Genomic DNA, 20,906 nt, shown 5'->3' on the forward strand with positions numbered 1-20,906 from the left:
GCTTGGACTTCCAGGCTCCAAAACCAAGTGAAATAAATTTCTGTGTTTATAGGCCACCAAGTCTATGGTACCTATAATAATAAAAGGGTAATATGCTAATTACACTGGACGTCCTTCCAGACAGCATTCCAGACAAAGCCAGGGCCAGAGGGAAGCCAGCCCGGGTGCCCAGTGCTTGCGGGCAGCCAGAGGAAAGCCTGCCTGGGTCCCAGGTGCCAGAGGAAAGCCAGTGCCACAGCCGGGGAAGGAAGGCTTACTCTTGCACGAATTTCATGCATCGAGCCTCTATTCTATATATATAAAAGCCTAAGCAACCGAACAACTGGTCACTATGGCGTGCACTGACCACCAGGGGGCAGATGCTCAATGCAGGAGCTGCCCCCTGGTGGTCAGTGCACTCCCACAGCAGGAGCGCCGCTCAGCTGACCGACTGGTGCCAAAGGCAGGGCTCACGGCTGGTGAGTGCCGCTCGGAACTGACTGGGCGCAAGCCCACAGCAGGCGCAGCAGGGCCAGGATGAGCGGGAGCAGCAGGCAGGAGCGGCAGACAACACTGGACTGCTGGTTTCTGCCCGATCCCCACAGGTCACACCGAAGAACCCCACTGGTGCATAAATCCATGTACCAGGCCTCTAGTACTATTATAACAGTATACCTGAACAGACTGAGACATTTACTTTTGTAAATTTAAATTCCCCATTCTATTTGAGATGGCAATGTGCCCATCTATATTTCTCAACTTCCCTCATCCACAGATGATCATATGACATAGTTCTAGCCAATAATTCATAAACAAGATGCCTTTGTGGAAATTACTAAGAAATTTAATTTCCTCATATAAATAAAGTCCCTTTCCCACTGTCCCCTTCTACCTTCCTCCTCCTCCTTGCCTGCAAGGTGGACCTGATAGCTGATGCTACAATAAGCCATCTTGTGATCATAAGCAAAAGGAAGAAAATAAAAGATTTTTGACCCTAACATCCTTAAGGTACTAAATCTACATCAGGCATTACCTATGTGGAATTCTTATATACAAGAAAAATAAACCCCTAACTTAAGTGAATGTTTAGCCTGTTTTTTTGTGTGTGTTTTTTTACTCAGACATCGCTAAATAAAATACACAAAATTCAAAAAAAGGATGTGAGTAGGCAGAAGCATAGGTGAAACAAAATCAATCATGAATTAATAACTCAAAGCTAGAGGTGGGTGGGTTCATTATGGCTGATCTTGCCCATCATACATAGGGATTCATTATGACTGATCTCTCTACTTTATATGTATTTAAAATGTACCATAGTAAGTTATTTAAAATGTACAAATCCTAGCTCTGCCATTTACAAGTAGGATAGCCTTGGGCAATTTATTAACCTCATTCTTTTGTCAAATTCAGACAAGTAATACTATTCAGAGAACTCTACCTTCAAATCCGGTCAAGATAATCTCCAGAAGGTCCCTGGAAAGAATGTCCACCATCTACCTAATCATCCAAGAATTAGCTCAAGTCTCATTCTTACCCATTCAAGCCAACACGGATTCCTTCTCTGAACTCTTATTTTACTATAACTCATTACCATAGTTTAGTGTCCTACTATCCTCTAATTGTTCCACATGTGGTTATTAAAGCATCCCGTGATGATACTCTGACAAACTTCTGAATCTCTTTTGAACTGAGAAAAGGTTTTCAACAATATTAGCTGATTGTTAGTATTTAAAACTTCTCAGATAATTAATTTACTATCAATTAAAAAACTGCTATTTAAAAAAGTCAAATTGTATATATTTTTTAAAGTATCCTAAATATGTTCCTAAGTACACAGAACAAGAGGTCCCTAAAAGTAAGCTATGTTCCCTTAGGCATATTTTCACAAATGAGGTTAAAATAAGCTCAAAGGATTTCATGATCTTTTCATTAAAAAAAAAAAAAATCAATGTATTGGTATTTATTTTCTATTTATCATTATATTTTCATTTAAACAACCAATACTGTAGCAGTGTACCTAAAAAGAACACCAAAAAGGTACTGATGCTAGATATTAAGAGCTATGTTACTGAAATAACAGCAATGAAAAAAGTATCATTAATTTTTACAAACTTTTCCCATTGAATTTGCTTTCATTAAGCAAACAATTTATTTTCATCCTGTCACCACTTCATATATGATGCACTATTATACATCAGCAAGGAAAATATTAAGAACTAGGAAGGATAACTTTCAACTCACCAGAAAATAAGCATACAACATAACAGATATAATAAATATAGCCCCACACTTAATGAGATAAAACCTGTATCTCTTTAATCTCAAATAATTATCCATGTAAGTAGGACAAAGATAAAGAACTAGAGCCACAAGGTAAAGGGGACAGACAGACACACACACACACACACACACACACACACACACACGTGAAAAAAATTAACAAACCAAAAAGCACTCATACCATTGGTATGTACTTATAAATAAAGTCAACCTAACATTTTCATTACATATCTCACCATATCAAAAGTCCACTATAAAGTTGGACATCTTGTCAGGAGACTTAAACAGTACCAGTCACTCATATTTTCTAGCTATGTAACATACAGTTTAAAAGTACCTGAATCATTTCTTTAAAATTACAAAATGGATTTCAATATCACAGCATTTTTTAATTTTTTTAAGAAAGCTGATATTATTTATCAACATCAGGAGAATTTTACATTCATAAGTTAAATGTTCAATATCCCCTAATATTCATAAAGCACAATACTCTGAAAACATGTTTACATGCAATAAACATGCAATAAATGTGAGGTTTATGAGCTGTTAATTAGCACCTTAAAATATCAGATCATAAAGTGTTCTAAATGAGGTGTTCCTTTTTAAGCCACACAGCACAAAATGAAAACTATAAAATTATAAATGAGCTGAAACTTTTGAAATAAATTTTACTTAATGCATTAAACTTTAAATAAACCCAGTAGAGTCACAGCATAAAGACTGCTTTTCCCATTAAGATCACGATGACTACACAATATAAATTCATAGTTAAGAATGTATGGAGGCAAAGACTATCAAGAGCCTATAAATTATTATATATAATCTATACATAATGTATTCAGAAAATGAAATAAATTCCTAATAGAGTTTCAAATACAAAACACTTAACTGTCTTGCCAGAGTTCCCAATTAAATATTTCATTTATTCATGGTGTTAACTAAGGAGTTTTAACATTACATATTTACAAACAAATGAAAATTCAAATAAATACAAATATAAGAAAATTGAAAGGAATATTCTTCTAAAAGTTATTTAAGGAGAAATACAAATATTTGTAATATTTTGTAAGCCCCATCCTCTGACAGGACTTGTCACAACCAAATGCAGTCTGGTTTTTAACAAAGCTTTGATATGTGAAATACATATTTGATACCTACCTTGAATGTTTATAAAGTTTACGAGGTCTACTATGCAATTTCCGATCCCAATTCTCTGGATCACTGGAGTTACTGTCATAAGGATGAGGGCGTCCTGCCATCCCAGTTCAAGCTTTCTCACTACTGCTCTGAGAGCACACATGTAGCACCCATAACCTACATAAAAAAGTAGTGTTGACCTTTAAGTCTATTCCATGCAGAATAAAAGAGTCACAGAATTTTAAATACTTTCAGGCAATACTGTGACATTTTTTTAAAAAATGATATACAGGATTAAAAATACTAGACATATAAAATACCACAAATTAGATTAAAATAAACACCAGAAGTCTTTTTAGATACTTTTCATTTGATCATTGTATTAAATTTGCTACCATTCTGCAACCGTTTAATAATGTGCTATTCAGTAAATATGTTTAACTACTATCTGTGTACATCACATTTCCAAGCATCAATATAGTAGCAAAAAAGGCAAAAACAATTCCAGAAAATGATTCTTTCAGATGAAATTTCACTTAAAATACATTGCTTAATACTGAAAGTTTAAGATGCTTAATAAAGCATCTAGTAAGACCAAATACCAATATTGTTATTTCTTTAGCCAAGTTAAAGACCTTGAATAGAAATTCCCTTGAATGGAAATTTAATATTTTCCCCAAATAAAGCATGTAAGCATCCTGATGTTTCCTTATAGTGCAATTACCACAAAAATATTTTATCAATATGATTCATATATGTTATGTCTTTTCATATGTGAGGTTTGTGACTTATTTGTACAACAGACGTATGAAATTATAAGAAAACTCAATACCTTTACAAAATACCTGGACTAAGCACTTTAAAGTATATTCACTTTCCAATTTAATCTTCACAATCACCTTACATGTAGGCATTATAATCTCTATGTACATAATAGAAAATAGTCTCAGAAGTTTAGCAATATTGCTAAAGGTCACAATGTTTATAAATGGCAGGATTATAAATGAAAATGAGAATTTATTATACAGAATCTTCATCTCGAAAAATACTCTGACTATAGTATTTTATTTGGAAATAGGTCAGATTTGACATTTAGAGATTGCAAACACCAAAAGAAAAACCAAACATAATTAAACAATTTGAACAAAGTTATGTTAAGTCAGACTAGAACCAAGGTTTCCTGATACTCCTATACCTGTACACTTTCTATAAACTTTTCCAAGTTGGATTTGATAGAAGTGAGGAGGAGATGTGCATAAAAGTCAAAGGGAACCCAGAATTAAAAAAAGACTGTATTTTCCTGAGTTTTATAAAGTTTACCAGTACAATTTCACACACAAAAAAATGGCAAAGATAAACTCATTAAAATTGTAAGTCTATCTCAGAACTCATTAAAAGAAACCCTTTCGTTTTAAAGATACTATTTTGCTATGTTTATACTTTTTTCATTATAGTTACTTAGTACTTTTTTTTACAAAAACAATTAAAAATCTTATAAGTGACATATGCAATACTTTCAACAATAAAGAATTATCCTATATAATAAAAGGCTAATATGAAAATCGACTGAACAGTGGTATGACCAGTCACTATGATGTGCACTGACCACCATGGGGCAGATGCTCAATGCAGGAGCTACCCCCTGGTGGTCAGTGCGCTCCTACAGGAGGAGCACCACTCAGCCAGAAGCCGGGCTCATGGCTGGTGAGGGCAGCAGTAGTGGCAGGAGCCTTTCCTGCCTCCACAGCAGCGCTCAGGACCCCTCAGGAGATGTCCGAGCGTGCCTAAGCCGGCAGTTGGACATCCCCCAGGGAGTCCCAGACTGCAAGAGGAACCCCCCTCCCCTTCCTCCAGTGCACGGATGTCGTGCACTGGGCCTCTAGTTTTAAATAAATAAAAATACAATTATTTTTAAAAGAAAAAGAAAATCTTGTAAGTGAACATTTAAATATAATAAATACATAAATAAGTAGGTAGGTCAATGAAATAAAAATAACAGAAAGGAGAAAGGAGAATAATTGCATAATGGCTAATTTGAATCCTAAGCAAATGTCACACAGTCCATTTGCTGAATAATACTGGAAAAGAAACCTATTTTCTTAAGGATCGCTGAAAAACTGAAAATTAATTGTGTATTAGATGACATAAAAACTATAAAATTATTTTGAAAACAAAAAATATTCTCAAGCTCATTTGAGTTTTTAGTTATAAAAATAAAAATATATTTACTAAAAAGGAAAGTTTTTGCCCTGACTGATGTGGCTCAGTGGTTGAACACTGACCTAGGAACCAAGAGGTCATGGTTCGATTCCCCATCAGGGCACATGCCTGGGTTGCAGGGGGCGTGCATGAGGCAGCCAATCAATGCTGTTTCTCTCTAGTTGATGTTTCTCTCTCTCTATTCCTCTAAAATCAACATTAAAAAAATAAAAAAGATTCTGTAGAATGATATTTAGAGCATTTTCTCCTTATTTCATAGGTCTTCCAGTAAACTATTTCAGGCATTAACATTTCTTTACAAGAGTATTTTTTCTCCTCCTAACCCATACCTGTAACCCTATGAATAAGATAGACACAAATGTCCATTGAGAGAAAGATCCTAAATCATGGGATGCAGTGACTAAAAAATATAACCACAAGGAATGGATAAGGTAAATTCAGATTCCCATTTTCCACCCTTTTACAGTGTGTGGCACATCTAGCATCAGGGAAATTCCAGTATGTCTTCATAATCAATCTTATTGAAATTAACAAGCATGTATTTTATAGCCAGCCACAAGAAAATAAAGAATGTTCAGATAAAGGCTATCAAAAAAGAAAAATAAATTGAAAAATCACATTTCTATTTCATTTGTCAATAAAACTTGGTTATCACCATGTGAGAGTTTTCTCTCTGAAACTATTGTAATTTAACCTATTTATGAATAACTAGAAAGCAGCAAAAGGAAGGCAATTAGTATAGGCAGTTCATTTGTGCAGGAACCTGCAGTTTAGATGCATGCTCAGTAAAGGTATGAGTGAAATAGGGAAGGTACTCATAAAGAGGACATCTGCAATACTTCCAACAATAAAGATAAAAAAAATAAAAAAATAGGGAAGGTATTTGTTTGTCAGTCACACCTGGGAACAGGTCATTGGCCAGAATAAGCATGGCCACTGTAAGCAGAGAAAGATGAGACATTTAATCTCCTGAACAAAGGAGTTCACTCTTGTGCACTTGGGACTCTTGTTGCAGGGGACCTGCTAGCTTGGTTCTCTCTGAATTTGCCCAGATGGCCCACAACTATACAGATCCCATCGACTGCAACTAGGCTAAACCAGACCAAGCTCCACCATGGAATGAAAGCTTTGGACATGGGCTTTTCATCTAGCTCTACTGAATCCCCAGCTGCACACCTTCCAGGACTGGATTAAGGGAACTGGGACTTTTCAAACCCAAGGATATAATTTTACATCAATAAAAATCACTCATCTTCCCATGTAAGTCTCAGAAAATTCTTTTTCTCAAAATACCATAAGGACCTCACTCCCAACAGCAAACAGAGAAAAACCATCCACACATTTCTTTGATAACATCCCCACTCCTCACTCTCAATAGTCTGGAATACAAGCATACTAAAAACAAATGAAAGTTGGAGATATCTGAAAATAATATGCCTGTGTTTGCATATACATGCTAGTGAATTTTAAAAGTATCAATAAACTATACCTATAACTACAAATACATAAAAGGTAAATCATACATTATATACTATTTTGAAATGTCTAATGATCTATTTTAACCACTCTGTCCCATACTAAATGACATTATATTGATCTTATTCATTCAAGCACTTATTGAACACCTACTACAATATGCCAAGCAATTGACAAGAGGCTGAAGCAAGTCAGACATTGTTCCTGTTCTCAAAAAACCCACTCTAGTGAGAGAAAAGACTCCACCAATGGCTCCATTTACCATTTCACCCATCTCTCCCTCCTACCTGGATAGTTCTTATACTGTTACTCCACCCTGAAGTCATGCATGACATCTCTTTTCCCTACAGCAAATATACTTCAAAATTTTCTTCGCTTCCCGTTCATAAAGCTACTTGCCTTCATTTAAAACCCTTAACAGCCATCAATAGGTCTCCTGGTTGACCTCTTTACCACCCTTCAATTCTGTATTTGCTCCGCTGTAATGAGAATTACCTTTCTAAAAATGTTTAATGGCTTTCCATTTCCTCTAAACTCTTTACCATTAAAAAGTTCCTTCAAAATCTGACACTTGGATACCCAATGTCTACTTTATATTAGGCAAACTAAAGGTTTTTATTGTTTGGATCTTGTAATTAACAAAAAATAATTACTGGACTATTAAAAACAAAGTTCTTAAAAAATGTCATAGAACATTAATATTTTTAGGCATGATAAAAAAAAAATAATATAAACTCTGCCCGGCTGGCATGGCTCAGTGGTTGAGCGTCAACCTATGAAACCAGGAAGTCACGGCTCAATTCCCAGTCAGGGCAGATGCCTGGGTTGCAGGCTCGATCCCCAGCAGGGGGATTGTTACAGTAGGCAGTCAAATATTAACAACAGAGCAGAGAGCAAAGGAACCAGACATCTGATTAAGTAGAAAAACACAACTTTACAGTCACCCCACAGGAGAAAACATCATCGTTCTGCCAAACAAAACAAAACATCAAGTAGGGCCCCATCAGTGTGGCTCAGTGTTTGAGCATGGACCCATGAATCAGGAGATCAAGGTTTGATTCCCTGTCAGGGCACATGCCTGGGTTGTGGGCTCCAGTATGGGGCATGCAGGAGGCACCAATCAATGATTCTCTCTCATCATTGATGTTCTATCTATCTCTCCCCCTCTCCCTTTCTCTGAAACCAATAAAAATCCTATATAATAAAAGCCTAATATGGTAAGTGTCCAGTCTCTGGTCATCCTTTCAACCAATCAAAGCGTAATATGCTAATGATATGCTAAGGCTGCTCAACCACTTGCTATGACATGCACTGACCATCAGGGGGCAGACAATAGACCAGTCAACCAGTCACTATGATGTGCACTACCCACCAGTTATGGTGGGTAGTCGCCTCCCAGGCAAGTATCTTCCCTGACAAGGTCAACCTTTACCTTAATTGAGCTTATTGTCTTTTTGCATATTATTAAAATGTCAGGTTAACTTCTAACTTCTCTTTCTTCCAGACCCCTCAGGGCACCACCAAATGCCCTGGGAGCCAGAATAGATACCACAAATTATTTCATTGTTATTGTTATCATGTTTGACTGTTAACTATCCTGTACCCACCTACAGAAGTGTCTATCATTTTACTCTTTATCCAATCCCAGAGGTCCCCCCCACAGCACCCCCTTTGTTTTCTCCCACCTCTCTTATCTATCACCAATGGATTCCAGGTAACCCACCTATGTCTCCTCCTTTGATTGCAATGTATATAAGAAGATGAAAAACCGCAGTTCTCTGGGGCATTATCCCAATCTGTTGAGATTCTGCTTCCTGGCAATTGTCAAAAGTTTGGCTCAAATAAACTCACAAAAATTCTTTACAGGTTTGAACGTTTTTACGTTAACAGCATTATAAGTGAAAAAAGACAGACTCAAAGGTTCCATACCATATAATTCTGTACAGTCTCAAAAAGACAAAAAAAAACAACAACAACTATAAGGATAGAGAACAGAGCAGTCATGGGTTAGGGTTGAGGGTACTACTACTACACAGGGACAGCACAAGGTAATTTTTTTTTTTTGGGGGGGGGGGAATCATGGAACTATTCTGAATCTGGATAGTGGTGGTATGCCTTTGTCAAAACTCATAGAACTTTACACCAGAAAAGGAATTTTATTGTGCATAACTTTAAAAAGAAATTTTAAAAAAGAAAAAAAAATCAGAGATATCAAACACATTAGAGGTATCGAATACATTAGCATCACATAATTACACCACTTTTTGATCAAAACCCCAAGTCATACTGCCCCCATTACCATCCCAAGCATACTTAACCAATAAGCTATCTTCCCATTGCCAAAAATGACATACAAAAACTCTTGATAATAAAAACTGGTAAGAACTTTTCTACTTCTGCCACAATAGTAAGTGACTAAGAGAAAAGATTTTGGAATCAGATAAAACTAGTTGTATGACTTTGTACAGGCTTCTTAACCCCCAAGACCTCAATTTACTTAAATGTGAAATGAAGAAAATTACACAACTCTCATTACCATTATTTTATATATTACTACTATAACTTCCAATCAAATTGTTGTAAAGAATAAGACAGGATACTGTAAACAACAACACAGTGATAGGCACATTGCTGACTTTCTTTAGACCACTGAATATAAATTTTGCATATTTCATTAGTACATTCATCACTTTCTATTTGCCTTTTGAACTCACAGAATTCCTAAATAACCACTCAACATTAGAGCACCTGTAATGTGTTAGATGATTGAAATAAAAAATGAATATGCTATCCATGTCCTGGTTTAAAAACAAACAGGTAACTACCATATATGCCAGCATGATTAGAAGCAAAATATCAGAACCTTTTCTACCAAAAAAGTTATTTTTCCACTAAATGCTTCATTTTAAGGAATCTAATATTTCTTCAGACAAAATACTTGCTCACAAAGGAAGACTCTCAATATTATAGGTAGTGTTCCATTTTATTTTTTTAATATATTTTTATTGATTTTATAGAGAGAAAGGGAGAGGGATAGAGAGAGTTAGAACCATCGATGAGAGAAACATTGATCAGCTGCCTCCTGCATCCCCCACACTGGGGATGGAGCCTGCAACCAGGGCATATGCCCTGACCAGGAACTGAACCATGACTGCCTGGTTCATAAGTCGCCTCTCAACCACTGAGCCATGCCAGCTGGGCTACATTTTTATAATTACTCAAAAAACCTACTTTTATAAGTAACTTTTGTAAATACTTACTATAAGACAATTTTTAAATCAATAAGCATTCAAGGCTACTGCTAAATATCATTCACTAGGGAAGGAAAGATGATCAAAGATATCACACCACTTTTCTTCTAAAATGACACTATTTCCCTTTCTTAATATGATTTGAGTTCAACTAACTTGAACAGCTATACCAAGCAGGTCAAACTCAAAGGCTAACATGTTTAAGTTTATGTGGGCTGCAAAAAAAACAAAAGCTTCAATTTTCATAGAAACGTAGTTTTATCTCGATAGAGACATGCTGAATACAAAGGGCTGAAATAAATGAGTAATCATTAACATAAAATAGAACATTTTAATAAAAATTAGTATTTTTTTCTTGAACATTAACTTACCAAACATTGAAACTGCACAAATAAATAAGCATAACGCAAACAGACCTATTTTTCTTGTTCTCCAAAAGAGAAATATTTCCTGTTGTGCACACCAAACAAGTCAGTCCAAGACTAATGACGTGGTAATTGGCTGCTAAAATATTCACTGCTAGTATTAGTGGAGAGAAATGGTGCACCTGCACCTAAGGGTGATGAATGCAACACGAGTACAGTAATCAGTCATTAGCAAACGTTGTAGTTCGTTATTAATAATTATGTATAACAGGATATTGTAAAAATTAAGTTATGAAATTTTTATTAAAACATTCCTTACATACCGTCGTTATATTGGCTGGGCCGCAAAAATATTTGTTGTGGGCCGCATGCAGCCCGTGGGCCGAGAGTTTGACATGCTTGAGCTACACCTATCTATGTACATAAATAATGCACAAAGCCCTAGCTGGTTTGGCTCAGTGGATTAAGCATCAGCCTGGGGACTGAAGGGTCCCGGGTTTGATTCTGGTCAGGGGCACATGCCCAGATTGTGGGCTCGATCTCCCATGGGGGGTGTGCAGGAGGCAGCCAATCAATGATTCTCATCATTGATGTTTCTATCTCTCCCTCTCCCTTCCTCTCTGAAATCTATATTAAGAAATTCTAAATAATGCACATATATTTTCACACCAGTACTATGTATATACTACATACACACAAAAAATAAAAATGAAAAGAAGTTCTATTGTTTTCTTCACATGGCACAATGAACAAGTTTTTCATATACTCCCAGAAGTACATGCAACCCAGTAGGGAGATCACTGGAATAAACCACTCAGAATCAGGAGACTTGGAGACCTGCTTTCCCACTAGCAACCAATATCTTTTATCAAAATCAAGTAAGGGGAGATATATGTCATCAGTTTGGTTCAAATAAGCTTTTTTGTTGTTGTTGTTAACCCTCACACAAGGATATTTTTCCATTGATTTTTAGAGAGTGGAAGGGAGGGGGAGGGACAGAGAGAGAAAAATATCTATATAAGACAACATATCAATGATTGGTTGCCTCTCGCAGGCACCCTAACCAGGGCCAGAGGTCAAGCCTGCTCCTTGAGGTAGGTGACCTTGACCGGAATCGAACCTGGGACCTTAAGTCCCCAGGCCAACACTCTATCCACTGAGCCAAACAGGGCTCAAATAAACTCTTACAAAATAATCTTTTTTAAATCAGGTAAGGGAAGGCTTAATCTGAATTTCAGTTTTCTCTTTGAAAAATTAGAAGATTAGTGAATTTCAAAATTATGGTTTTATAATACCACTAGTCTCTAATAACTAAATATTCTTTTAAAAGAGAAACCCTAGCAATTTGGACAGTTCAACAAGAAGGAAACAATAGTGCCCCACAGTTACTCATCTTATAGGAATTTCTTTAAGCAAACTAAATTAACAAATGAAGAGCCAAAAGGATGGAACAGATTGTATTGCTTGCTCTCTAGATGTGAGAAAAATCAAAGCAAACTGCCCCAAATGAAATAATTACCTTTAAAATAATTCAGCACTACTTGTATGACCATCCATGAATTTTAAAAAAAATTATAAAAATGTTCTGTTGCACAATCTTGTGCCCAAGAATCTTCTTCAGTCATCTGGGCTTTAAGATTTATTTTTAAGATGACATTTAATGTAGCCTACAAATAGAAAACTCAGGATAGTTTTCTACTTATTTGCTACTAGCAATGGCAGTCAAAAACCTTAAAGGAAAAAAACCCAAATAAAAATAAAATGGCTTTATGTCTAAGAAGTAGATAGCAATATCCCAATAGATTATTTTTTTAAATATATTCTATTGATTTTTTACAGAGAGAAAGGGAGAGTGTTAGAAACATCGATGAGAGCGAAACATTGATCAGCTGCCTCCTGCACATCTCCCACTGGGGATGTGCCCGCAACCCAGGTACACGCCCCTGACAGGAATCGAACCTGGGACCTTTCAATCCACAGGCCGACGCTCTATCCACTGAGCCAAACCGGTTTCGGCCCAATAGATTATTTTTTAAATGCCACACCATCTCTCTCTTCAATCTATTCTCCCTTCCCTTTTTTCTACTATTCCACCTGGCATTCAAATTATATAGAATACCAGGTACCAATCAATGGAAGCCAACATGAAAGCAAGAAAATGAAAAGGTCTATTGTTCAGTATTGACTAGAATTTTTTTTAAAAAATCTTTGTAACTGACAATGGAAGAGTCATACTGGCAAGGCTGTAAATTCTACACTTTAAATTTGTTCCCTCTAAATGAAACAGCTACATGTAAATTTATTTGATATATGTGTTTTCAGATCACTGGCAAGAATACCATTTTCTAAGAATAAATCAGAACAAAATGTTAACAAGTTATACTTATTTTACTATTTACATAGCACTTTTATATATTTTATTTCATTTCATTCTTAAATTCTTAACAATAATGTTATATCTCCACTTTTCCTGGGAGGAAATAAAAGCTCAGGAAGGTTAAGTAACTTTTATGTCATAAAGTTAAAAGTTGGCTTTAAACCCAGATCTAAATGATCCCAAATAAGGTATTCCAAGCAAAAAAGTATGATTACAATTTTATTCATAGTTTCTAATCAAGTAGTATTACAATCAGAGACTCACTATGACAGAATCTCATCCCCAAATACTCTTAATTTCAGTTTGTGACAAAAATACTACTAGATCACTCAACTACAAAGATAAAAATAAATATCAAGTTATCAGATATTTTATATTTTAAACAGAAAAATAAACTATTAAGGATAAAGAAAGATGCTTTTACATGGAACAGGCTGACGAATTTCAGAGGGGGGATGAGTGGATGGGTGGGCGTGATTAACCAAGGAACTTAAATGCATACTAGAGGCCCGGTGCATGAAAATTCATGCACGGGGGCGGGAGTGTTCCCTCAGCCTGGCACCCCTTGGGGGATGTCCAACTGCCAGCTCACAGTCCGAGAGCCCTTGCTCCTTACCACCGCCCACTCACTGCTCACCGCTCAGCTCACTGCTCCTTAGCGCTGCCTCAGAGGCGGGAGCGCCCCCGCAGCTGCATTCACCAGCCATGAACCTGGCTTCTGGCTGAGCCGTGCTCTCCCTATGGGAGAACACTGACCACCAGGGGGCAGCTCCTGCATTGAGCGTCTGCCCCTGGTGGTCAGTGCGCATCACAGCAGTGGTGGTTCAGCATTCGGTCGATTTGCATATGAGGCGTTTATTATATAGGAGGCTATGCATAGCCCATGGACACAGAGTGGTGAATGCCTGTGAGGGGCGGGTGCGGGGTGGAGTGGTTGGGAGGGGTCAATGGGAAAAAACAAAGGAAACATCTACAATACTTTGAACAATAAAGTTAAATATATATAAAAGAAAGATGCTTTTAAAGGCAAAGATCGCTTTCAGCATATTACAATCTTCAGAAATCTACTGTGACTTAAGATCACATATTTGACATAAAATCTTTCCTCTTTTCAAGTACAATAGTCCCCCTCCCTCCCCTTATCTGCAGTTTCGACTTCCATGGTTTCAATCACTACCCAGTCCAAAATATTAAATGGAAAATTCCAGAAATTCATAAGTTTTAAGTAGTGTGATGAAACCTCTCATCATCCTTGGGATGTGAATCATCCCTCTGTCCAGCACAACCACACTGTATACACTACCTGCCCATTAATCAATTACTAACAGCCTTCTTGATTATCCGAGTGACTGTATCTTGGTGTTTGTGTTCAAACAACCTTTACTTTACTTAATATTGGCCCCAAACTACAAGAATAGTGATGCTGGCAATTCAGATATACCAAAGAGAAGCCATAAAGTACTTTTTAAGTGAAAAAGTGAACATTCTCAATAAGAAGAAAAAAAACTTATGCTGAGGTTGCTGAAATCTACAGTAAAAATGAAATCTTCTATCCATGAAATTGTGAAGGAAAAAGAAATTCATGCTGTCACACCTCATACTGCAAATGATGGCCACAGTACATGATAAGTGCTTAGTTAAGATGGAAAATGCATTAACTCTATGGGTGGAAGACATGAACAGAAAACATGTAGCCAGGTATGCACTTAAGCACATGTGCACATGCGTGCGTGTGTGCATGTGTGTGTATGGTTTGTTACAACCTGAGCTTTCAGGCATCCACTGGGGGTCTTGGAATGTATCCCCCTAGATAAGGGGGGACTACTGTACTCATCTCATTGTATTCCCACAACCTGCAACTAACATTTGCCAACCTCTTAATCCTCTCCTAGAAAGCATCTCTTTGAATGCTGATTGCTTACCTTCTATCTCTGAATTCTATATTAACACCTGCTTAGCAAGGTAGGTCACAGTTTCAAGGATGCTAAACTAAACCACAGCACACCAACATTAGCTTGACCCCTCATAAACATTCTATCCAAGAAGAATAAAAAATTCTAAGTGTATTAATGAACATCTATAACAACCTTTACCTCCATTACGATGGGTTCACAACCAACCAAGAAACAACGTAATAAAGGAGTCAGATGAAGATACAAATATGGCTGAAACCAGTGACCAAATTAATTTCAATTGCAAATTAAACTTAGAAGCATTTGCTTCTTCCTCACAGGGTCCAGTCTGCTCAAATAAATCTACCATTTAGAGTAATAAAGAAATGCATATCCTAAGAATTGGGTGCTCCAAAATAGAGCCAGAAGGCACTGTGCAAAAAAGCATACTCAATTCCTCCTAACATCATTTAATGCTCCCTTAGGAAGCCATCTGAGGGGGTATAAAGAAGGGGGAAAGATACTTATCAGAAAGAACTTCCTAGTTTACAAGTCATGGTAGAAACAAGCAGAGAGGAAAATGATGGCTCCCCCTAAACAAATATAACCTCCATAACTATACAACAAATTCAAACATAATCTGCTCCTGTTTCACTTCCTATACCAGAGAGGCAGGGATTGGATGAAAATATTAGACTAGCTTGACCTGTAAAGACTAGGCTAAAAAAGAAAATCAAGGCAGCAAACTCCCCAAAGTAGTCCTGGCTAAAAACTAATGTTCTTTGTATAGCCTTTTGCATTAGTTATGATCAATCTAGTCGTAAAAAGTAGAGCTCTTTGTAAAACTGCAATGTAGACAGAAAGGTATTTAACCATTTTATCTTCCTTTTCAAAACTCTTTCCCTCACCTAGCCTCCTTTCTCACCCTTACACCCCAATAGAAGACACTGACCTTGCCTTCTGCATCCTACAGTCCACTTCTTTCTTAGGTCTGATCACTATATTCCCATTCCCCACAGTCCAACTAAGTATGAATTAATTAAAGTACTTCATATTAATAAGTAAATGTGGCTTAACCCCCCATGGTTCAATTCCACAAATATTATTAAATTCTACTATACATATAAGGCACTGTGTTTAATTTACCAAAGTACAAGAAAAAAATACTTTAATTCAATCTTTTAATGGACAATTAAGAGAGACACATGAGTGTCTGCTTCACATCACACTCTCCCCATCCCATTTCTTTACATCCTGATGACCCTTCTCCCCACCCCCCCACCCCCCCACCCCATCCCACGAGTCATGGAAGAATTTCCAAGGATTCAAAATTGCTTCCAGTAACAGTCAATTAGTGGGAAAATGTGGATGGTATAGTATAGCAAACATTAAACATTCAAAACCATAGCTGAGTAGAAGAGGGTCTCCTGGATTTAATTTTACATATTAATTGCAAGTACAATTAAGGGCTTCTCAATAAATCAATTTCCTTACAAGATACCTTTAATTTACCTCTGCTCAGAACCCTGAGTTATTAAACCATAAATACTGAAAGTTTTTTTTCTTTCGGTTATTTCCAGTTAAAATGTTAATAAATAAGATCCAGCTGGCATGGCTCAGAGGTTGAGCTCGACCTATGAACCAGGAGGTCACAGTTTAATTCCAGGTCAGGGCATCTGCAGGCTTGACACCAGTGTGGGGAGTGCAGGAGGCAGCCAATCAATGATTCTCATCACTGATGTTTCTCTCTCTCGTGGATCTCCCTTCCCCTCTGAAATCAATAAAATAAAATCAATGTTAATAAGGACCAGTTCAGAAAAAATAAAAAAAGAAAAAGAAAAAAAAAGAAGAAGAAAAAAAAAAAAATAAGGACCAGTTCAATTTGCCCTACTTTATTTAAAGATTATTAAACTCGGCTGTTAAACTTATCTAGTGTTTTGTTTGTTTGAATCCTCACCAGAGGACATACTTTCACTAATTCTAGAGAGGAAGGGAGAGAGAGAAACATCAATCGGTTGCCTCCTGCAGTGTCCATACCAGGGAATGGAACCCATAATCCTTTCAGTGCACAGGACAACGCTCCAAACAACCCAGCCACCTGACCAGGGCTTTTTTCATTAGACGTGACATTTTTCTCAAGTCCTCCTAGGTTTGAATTCCAAACGAATTGGCATACTTGCTTTAGATCTTTTTTTTTTTTAGTTGTGAACTGTATTAATTCTCACATATATCAAGAGGTCCTAATATGGAGAACAGGATACAACTACTGACAGCTTTGGGTTTGGTTGGGACCCATGAAGCTATTTTCAGGTGTTTTAATTCATGGTCAATATTTTTTTAAATCAAGAGGCTTCAAGCAAAAATCTCGATTTCCTGTGTTCTCTGGCCCCATATTCATGTAGGGCACTAATCAAGTGGGCCTGAGAACTGGATGTCCCTCTTAGATGAGGCATAAACTCTCTAGTGCATTTCACTCATTTTCATTTTCATCTGCCTAGTACCTGAAGGCATGTGAGTTTGCTATTCATAAACAATTTCTTTGAAAGGGTACATAATATTTTCCACACTTCAGCAAGTCACCTAAATGTAAAAAGCCACAAAACAGACCATAGCAGTTTGCAACTTCATAGTTAATTATTTTAAAATTTCATAAGGCTTAGAAGGGTGAGAAAGAAAGAAATTCAGACTGCTGGAAGGGTGGAATACAGAAAGTAAAAGGCCCACCTGAAAGCTTTTTGGGGAGTGAGGAAAAACAGGTGGAAGAACTCAAAAAGGATTTCTGAGACACCCAAAGCTTTTCCTGATTGAACACTACATTACTCCACGGTTCCTCTTACCAGCTCAAGCTTCAGGCCCTCCCTTCCCGCTTTCTCTTTCTGTATAACCAGAGCAGTTAGGTCACAAACTGAGAAGTGTCAGAAACATTTATGAAACACATTTAGACCTTAAAAGTAAGCCTCACACTTTTTTAACAGCCTTAATCCACCATCAAATCCTTTCCCAGGTATTTTCTACTGCTTTCTGCTTTTACTGAAATGACAACTTGCGGCCCTCATTTTCAATGCCTGGACTTCAGTCCTGGATGGGCTATCCCAGTGGTCAGCAAACCGCGGCTCGGGAGCCACATGCGGCTCTCTGGCCCCTTGAGTGTGGCTCTTCCACAAAATACCACGTGCAGGCGCGCACATACAGTGCAATTGAAACTTCGCGGCCCATGCGCAGAAGTCGGTTTTCTGCCTGGGCGAGTCTATTTTGAAGAAGTGGCGATAGCCAAAACCGGTTTGGCTCAGTGGATAGAGCGTCGTCCTGCGGACTGAGGGGTCCCAGGTTCGATTCCGGTCAGGGGCATGTACCTTGGTTGCGGGCACATCCCCAGTGGGAGATGTGCAGGAGGCAGCTGATTGATGTTTCTCTCTCATCGATGTTTCTAACTCTCTATCTCTCTCCCTTCCTCTCTGTGAAAAATCAATAAAATATATTTTAAAAAAAGAAGAAAAAAAAAAGAAGTGGCGATAGAAGAAGTGGGGGGTGTCAGTTGGCCAGGCCACGAGAGACCCAGCGCAGGCGGGCCGCGGGATATGCAGCGCGGGGGAGGTACATTGTTTTGCGGTATGTTTGCTGAGGTCGACCCCTTCCAACTCTCCCATCCACACTCGTCTATCTGAAACAAGTATATGAGACGAGTGTGGATGGGAGAGTTGGAACCGGTCGACCTCAGCCAACGTACCTCAATCAGATTGAGGACGTTTTTAGCAAAGGCCAGCTGAGGAGTACCCTAATTAAGTTAATAACAATGTACCTATCTATATAGTTTCAGTTTAAAAAATTTGGCTCCCAAAAGAAATTTCAATCGTCGTACTGTTGATACGGCTCTGTTGACTAATGAGTTTGCCGACCACTGGGCTATCCAAAACAGAAAATATTTGTTGGCCCTCGCGGTTTCATTCCTTATATTATCTCTTATTTCAACTTTTACCGTCTATTTCATTCAAAATGTATCCCTAACCTCCTCTCTAAAAAATTTTTATCAGATTTGTGTAGTTGGGGGGGGGGGGAGGTACCCAACTGTCCACATAAAATCAATATACCATGCTGCTTCATTGGCTGTAAATGTAAACAAAAAGACGCTTCAGGATACACTATTTAAATAATCTTTGCACGCTAAGTACACCAAGTGACACACAGGTGAGGGAGGCTCTATCTTTAGCATGTCTGGATTGGTGTCTTTTCCTCATGGACTCAAAATACTGGGGAGCAGGGGCAAGTACGCAATCTGAAGGACCAGGGTGGTCACACTGCCCCCACATGACAAGTTACCAAGTGAGGTCTCACCTCCCCGCACCCCATTCCAGAAGATACAGGGAGTTAGGACGCTTGCCTCTGAATAAGGAAAAGAGAAGTTTTTCTGTGCAAGTGTTGGGAGGAAAAAAAAAACAAAAACCCCTTTACCACATGTGATGCTACTACAGCCTAAAAGCACGCAACACATCATTAGGGTCTCACTCCTCCTCGCCCAAAGGGAGACTATTTGCCACTTTATGCCCGATTGTGATGCGCCCTCCTCCGGGTGTCGCGGCGTCAGCCCGGGGACGACAGAAAAGGGGCGGGGCACGGGGTTCCTCAGGCCCGGGAGGGAGGGATGAGGGTACCGCCCGTCACCCCCGGGGAAAGGCCTCCGGGCTTCCAGCCCACAAACAGCACCGCCGGACCCAAGCCCCAACCCGGCCTCTCAAAATTGGGCGCCAGCGACCGGAGCCCAGAACCCCACCCTCGGTCCCCTGGCAGGGTCGGCGCCGCCCAGACCACCGGTAGCCACAGCAGCCCAGTCCTCAAGCCCAGATTCGCCCTCCTCCCCCTTCCTCCTGCGCCCCCGCCAAGCCCAGCCTCCGGCACCGCCCCCACCGAGTTCCCCAGCGGCGCCCAGTCACCCCCGAACCTGTCGTCCTCCGTGAGCGTCCACGAAGGGCCTAGGCAGAAGCCCGGGCCAATGACACCTCCGCTTCCTCCTCAACTGGACCCCTCCGGAGGTGTCGGTGGGGACGGCCACTCGGGCGGCCGCGGCTGCTAGAGCCGCCCGGCAGGTTGCTGGCCGGCTCCGAATCCTCTTCTCGCGAGAACCCGCAGTTCAAAGAGGCGAGACTGAGCTGCGTTCTCGCGAGAATGGCGGCTCACCGCCCAGGAGTGGGCGGGGCGCCGAGCGCTCCGACAGTTCAGGCAGCTGCAGCGCCGGTGGGCGTTCAGTCTGGGGGCTGGTGCTGCCTAGGGGGAGGCGTGGCTGCGATCAGCGTAATACGCCCCCGTGCTCCCCCTTAGTGTGAAGCCCAAGTGTTTTCCTTGGACTTCTTCTCGCCGTGAGAGAACAGCGGACCTCGTTAGCAGCCCAGAAATACCGCTGGGATCCCGAGTTTGTTGAGGCGGTCGTCGTGAGGGCCACCCTCTCTTCCCGAACGTGCACAGCTGTTTGTTTTTAAACGCTGGGTTGGCGGGAACCGGGGTGCCCGCGGGAACTCCTGCAGTCAGTCGGCCGCCGGTCGGGTAACTTGGATGCGGTATTGCTCCCTGTGGGCAGAAAGTCGCCGAGTAATAGTTGCAGTCGCTCAACTTTACCGACCATGTGCTGAACGCTGGACTGTTAAAACGGAAAAAGTAAAAAGACACGGTCTCCACCCTCGAAGCTCACACCCGAGGGGGTGGGGGGGGGGCGGGTTGACCCGCCGGAAAACAGATAATCCCATGCGGGTGATAATCCCATGTGCCGAGTTGCTCGCTGTGGGAACGGAGGGAGTAACCGGCTCTACCTGCCACGTCGAGGAAGTCTCCACCAGGAAGGGGACATTCGAGCGGAATCTGGAAGGATGAGTAAGAGTTTATCCAGTTTTTAGAAGAGTGGGAGGGGCTTTGCAAGCTGAGGTAGCAAAGAGGAAGAGAG

General features: G+C 39.4%; 1 protein-coding gene across 3 annotated transcripts in view; it reads right to left on the reverse strand.

The window, feature by feature from the left end:
* The window catches only part of BTBD10 (BTB domain containing 10), a 57,536-nt gene extending 37,468 nt beyond the window's left edge, over window positions 1–20,068 (reverse strand). Inside the window, exons 1-2 of one of the 3 annotated variants that reach the window (XM_059708966.1) lie at window positions 19,914–20,067; window positions 3,418–3,573 (exon numbers count right to left, since the gene is read on the reverse strand). In XM_059708966.1, coding sequence (XP_059564949.1) covers window positions 3,418–3,559 — 142 coding nt within the window. In that variant the 5' untranslated portion in view covers window positions 3,560–3,573; window positions 19,914–20,067. Of the gene's footprint in view, window positions 1–3,417; window positions 3,574–19,913 lie in introns of all 3 variants that reach the window. The other 2 variants (XM_059708967.1, XM_059708968.1) reach the window with 2 other exon arrangements.
* Window positions 20,069–20,906: the final 838 nt, after the last annotated feature.

This window comes from Myotis daubentonii, chromosome 9, assembly GCF_963259705.1.
Source record: "Myotis daubentonii chromosome 9, mMyoDau2.1, whole genome shotgun sequence".
Lineage (NCBI taxonomy): Eukaryota > Metazoa > Chordata > Mammalia > Chiroptera > Vespertilionidae > Myotis > Myotis daubentonii.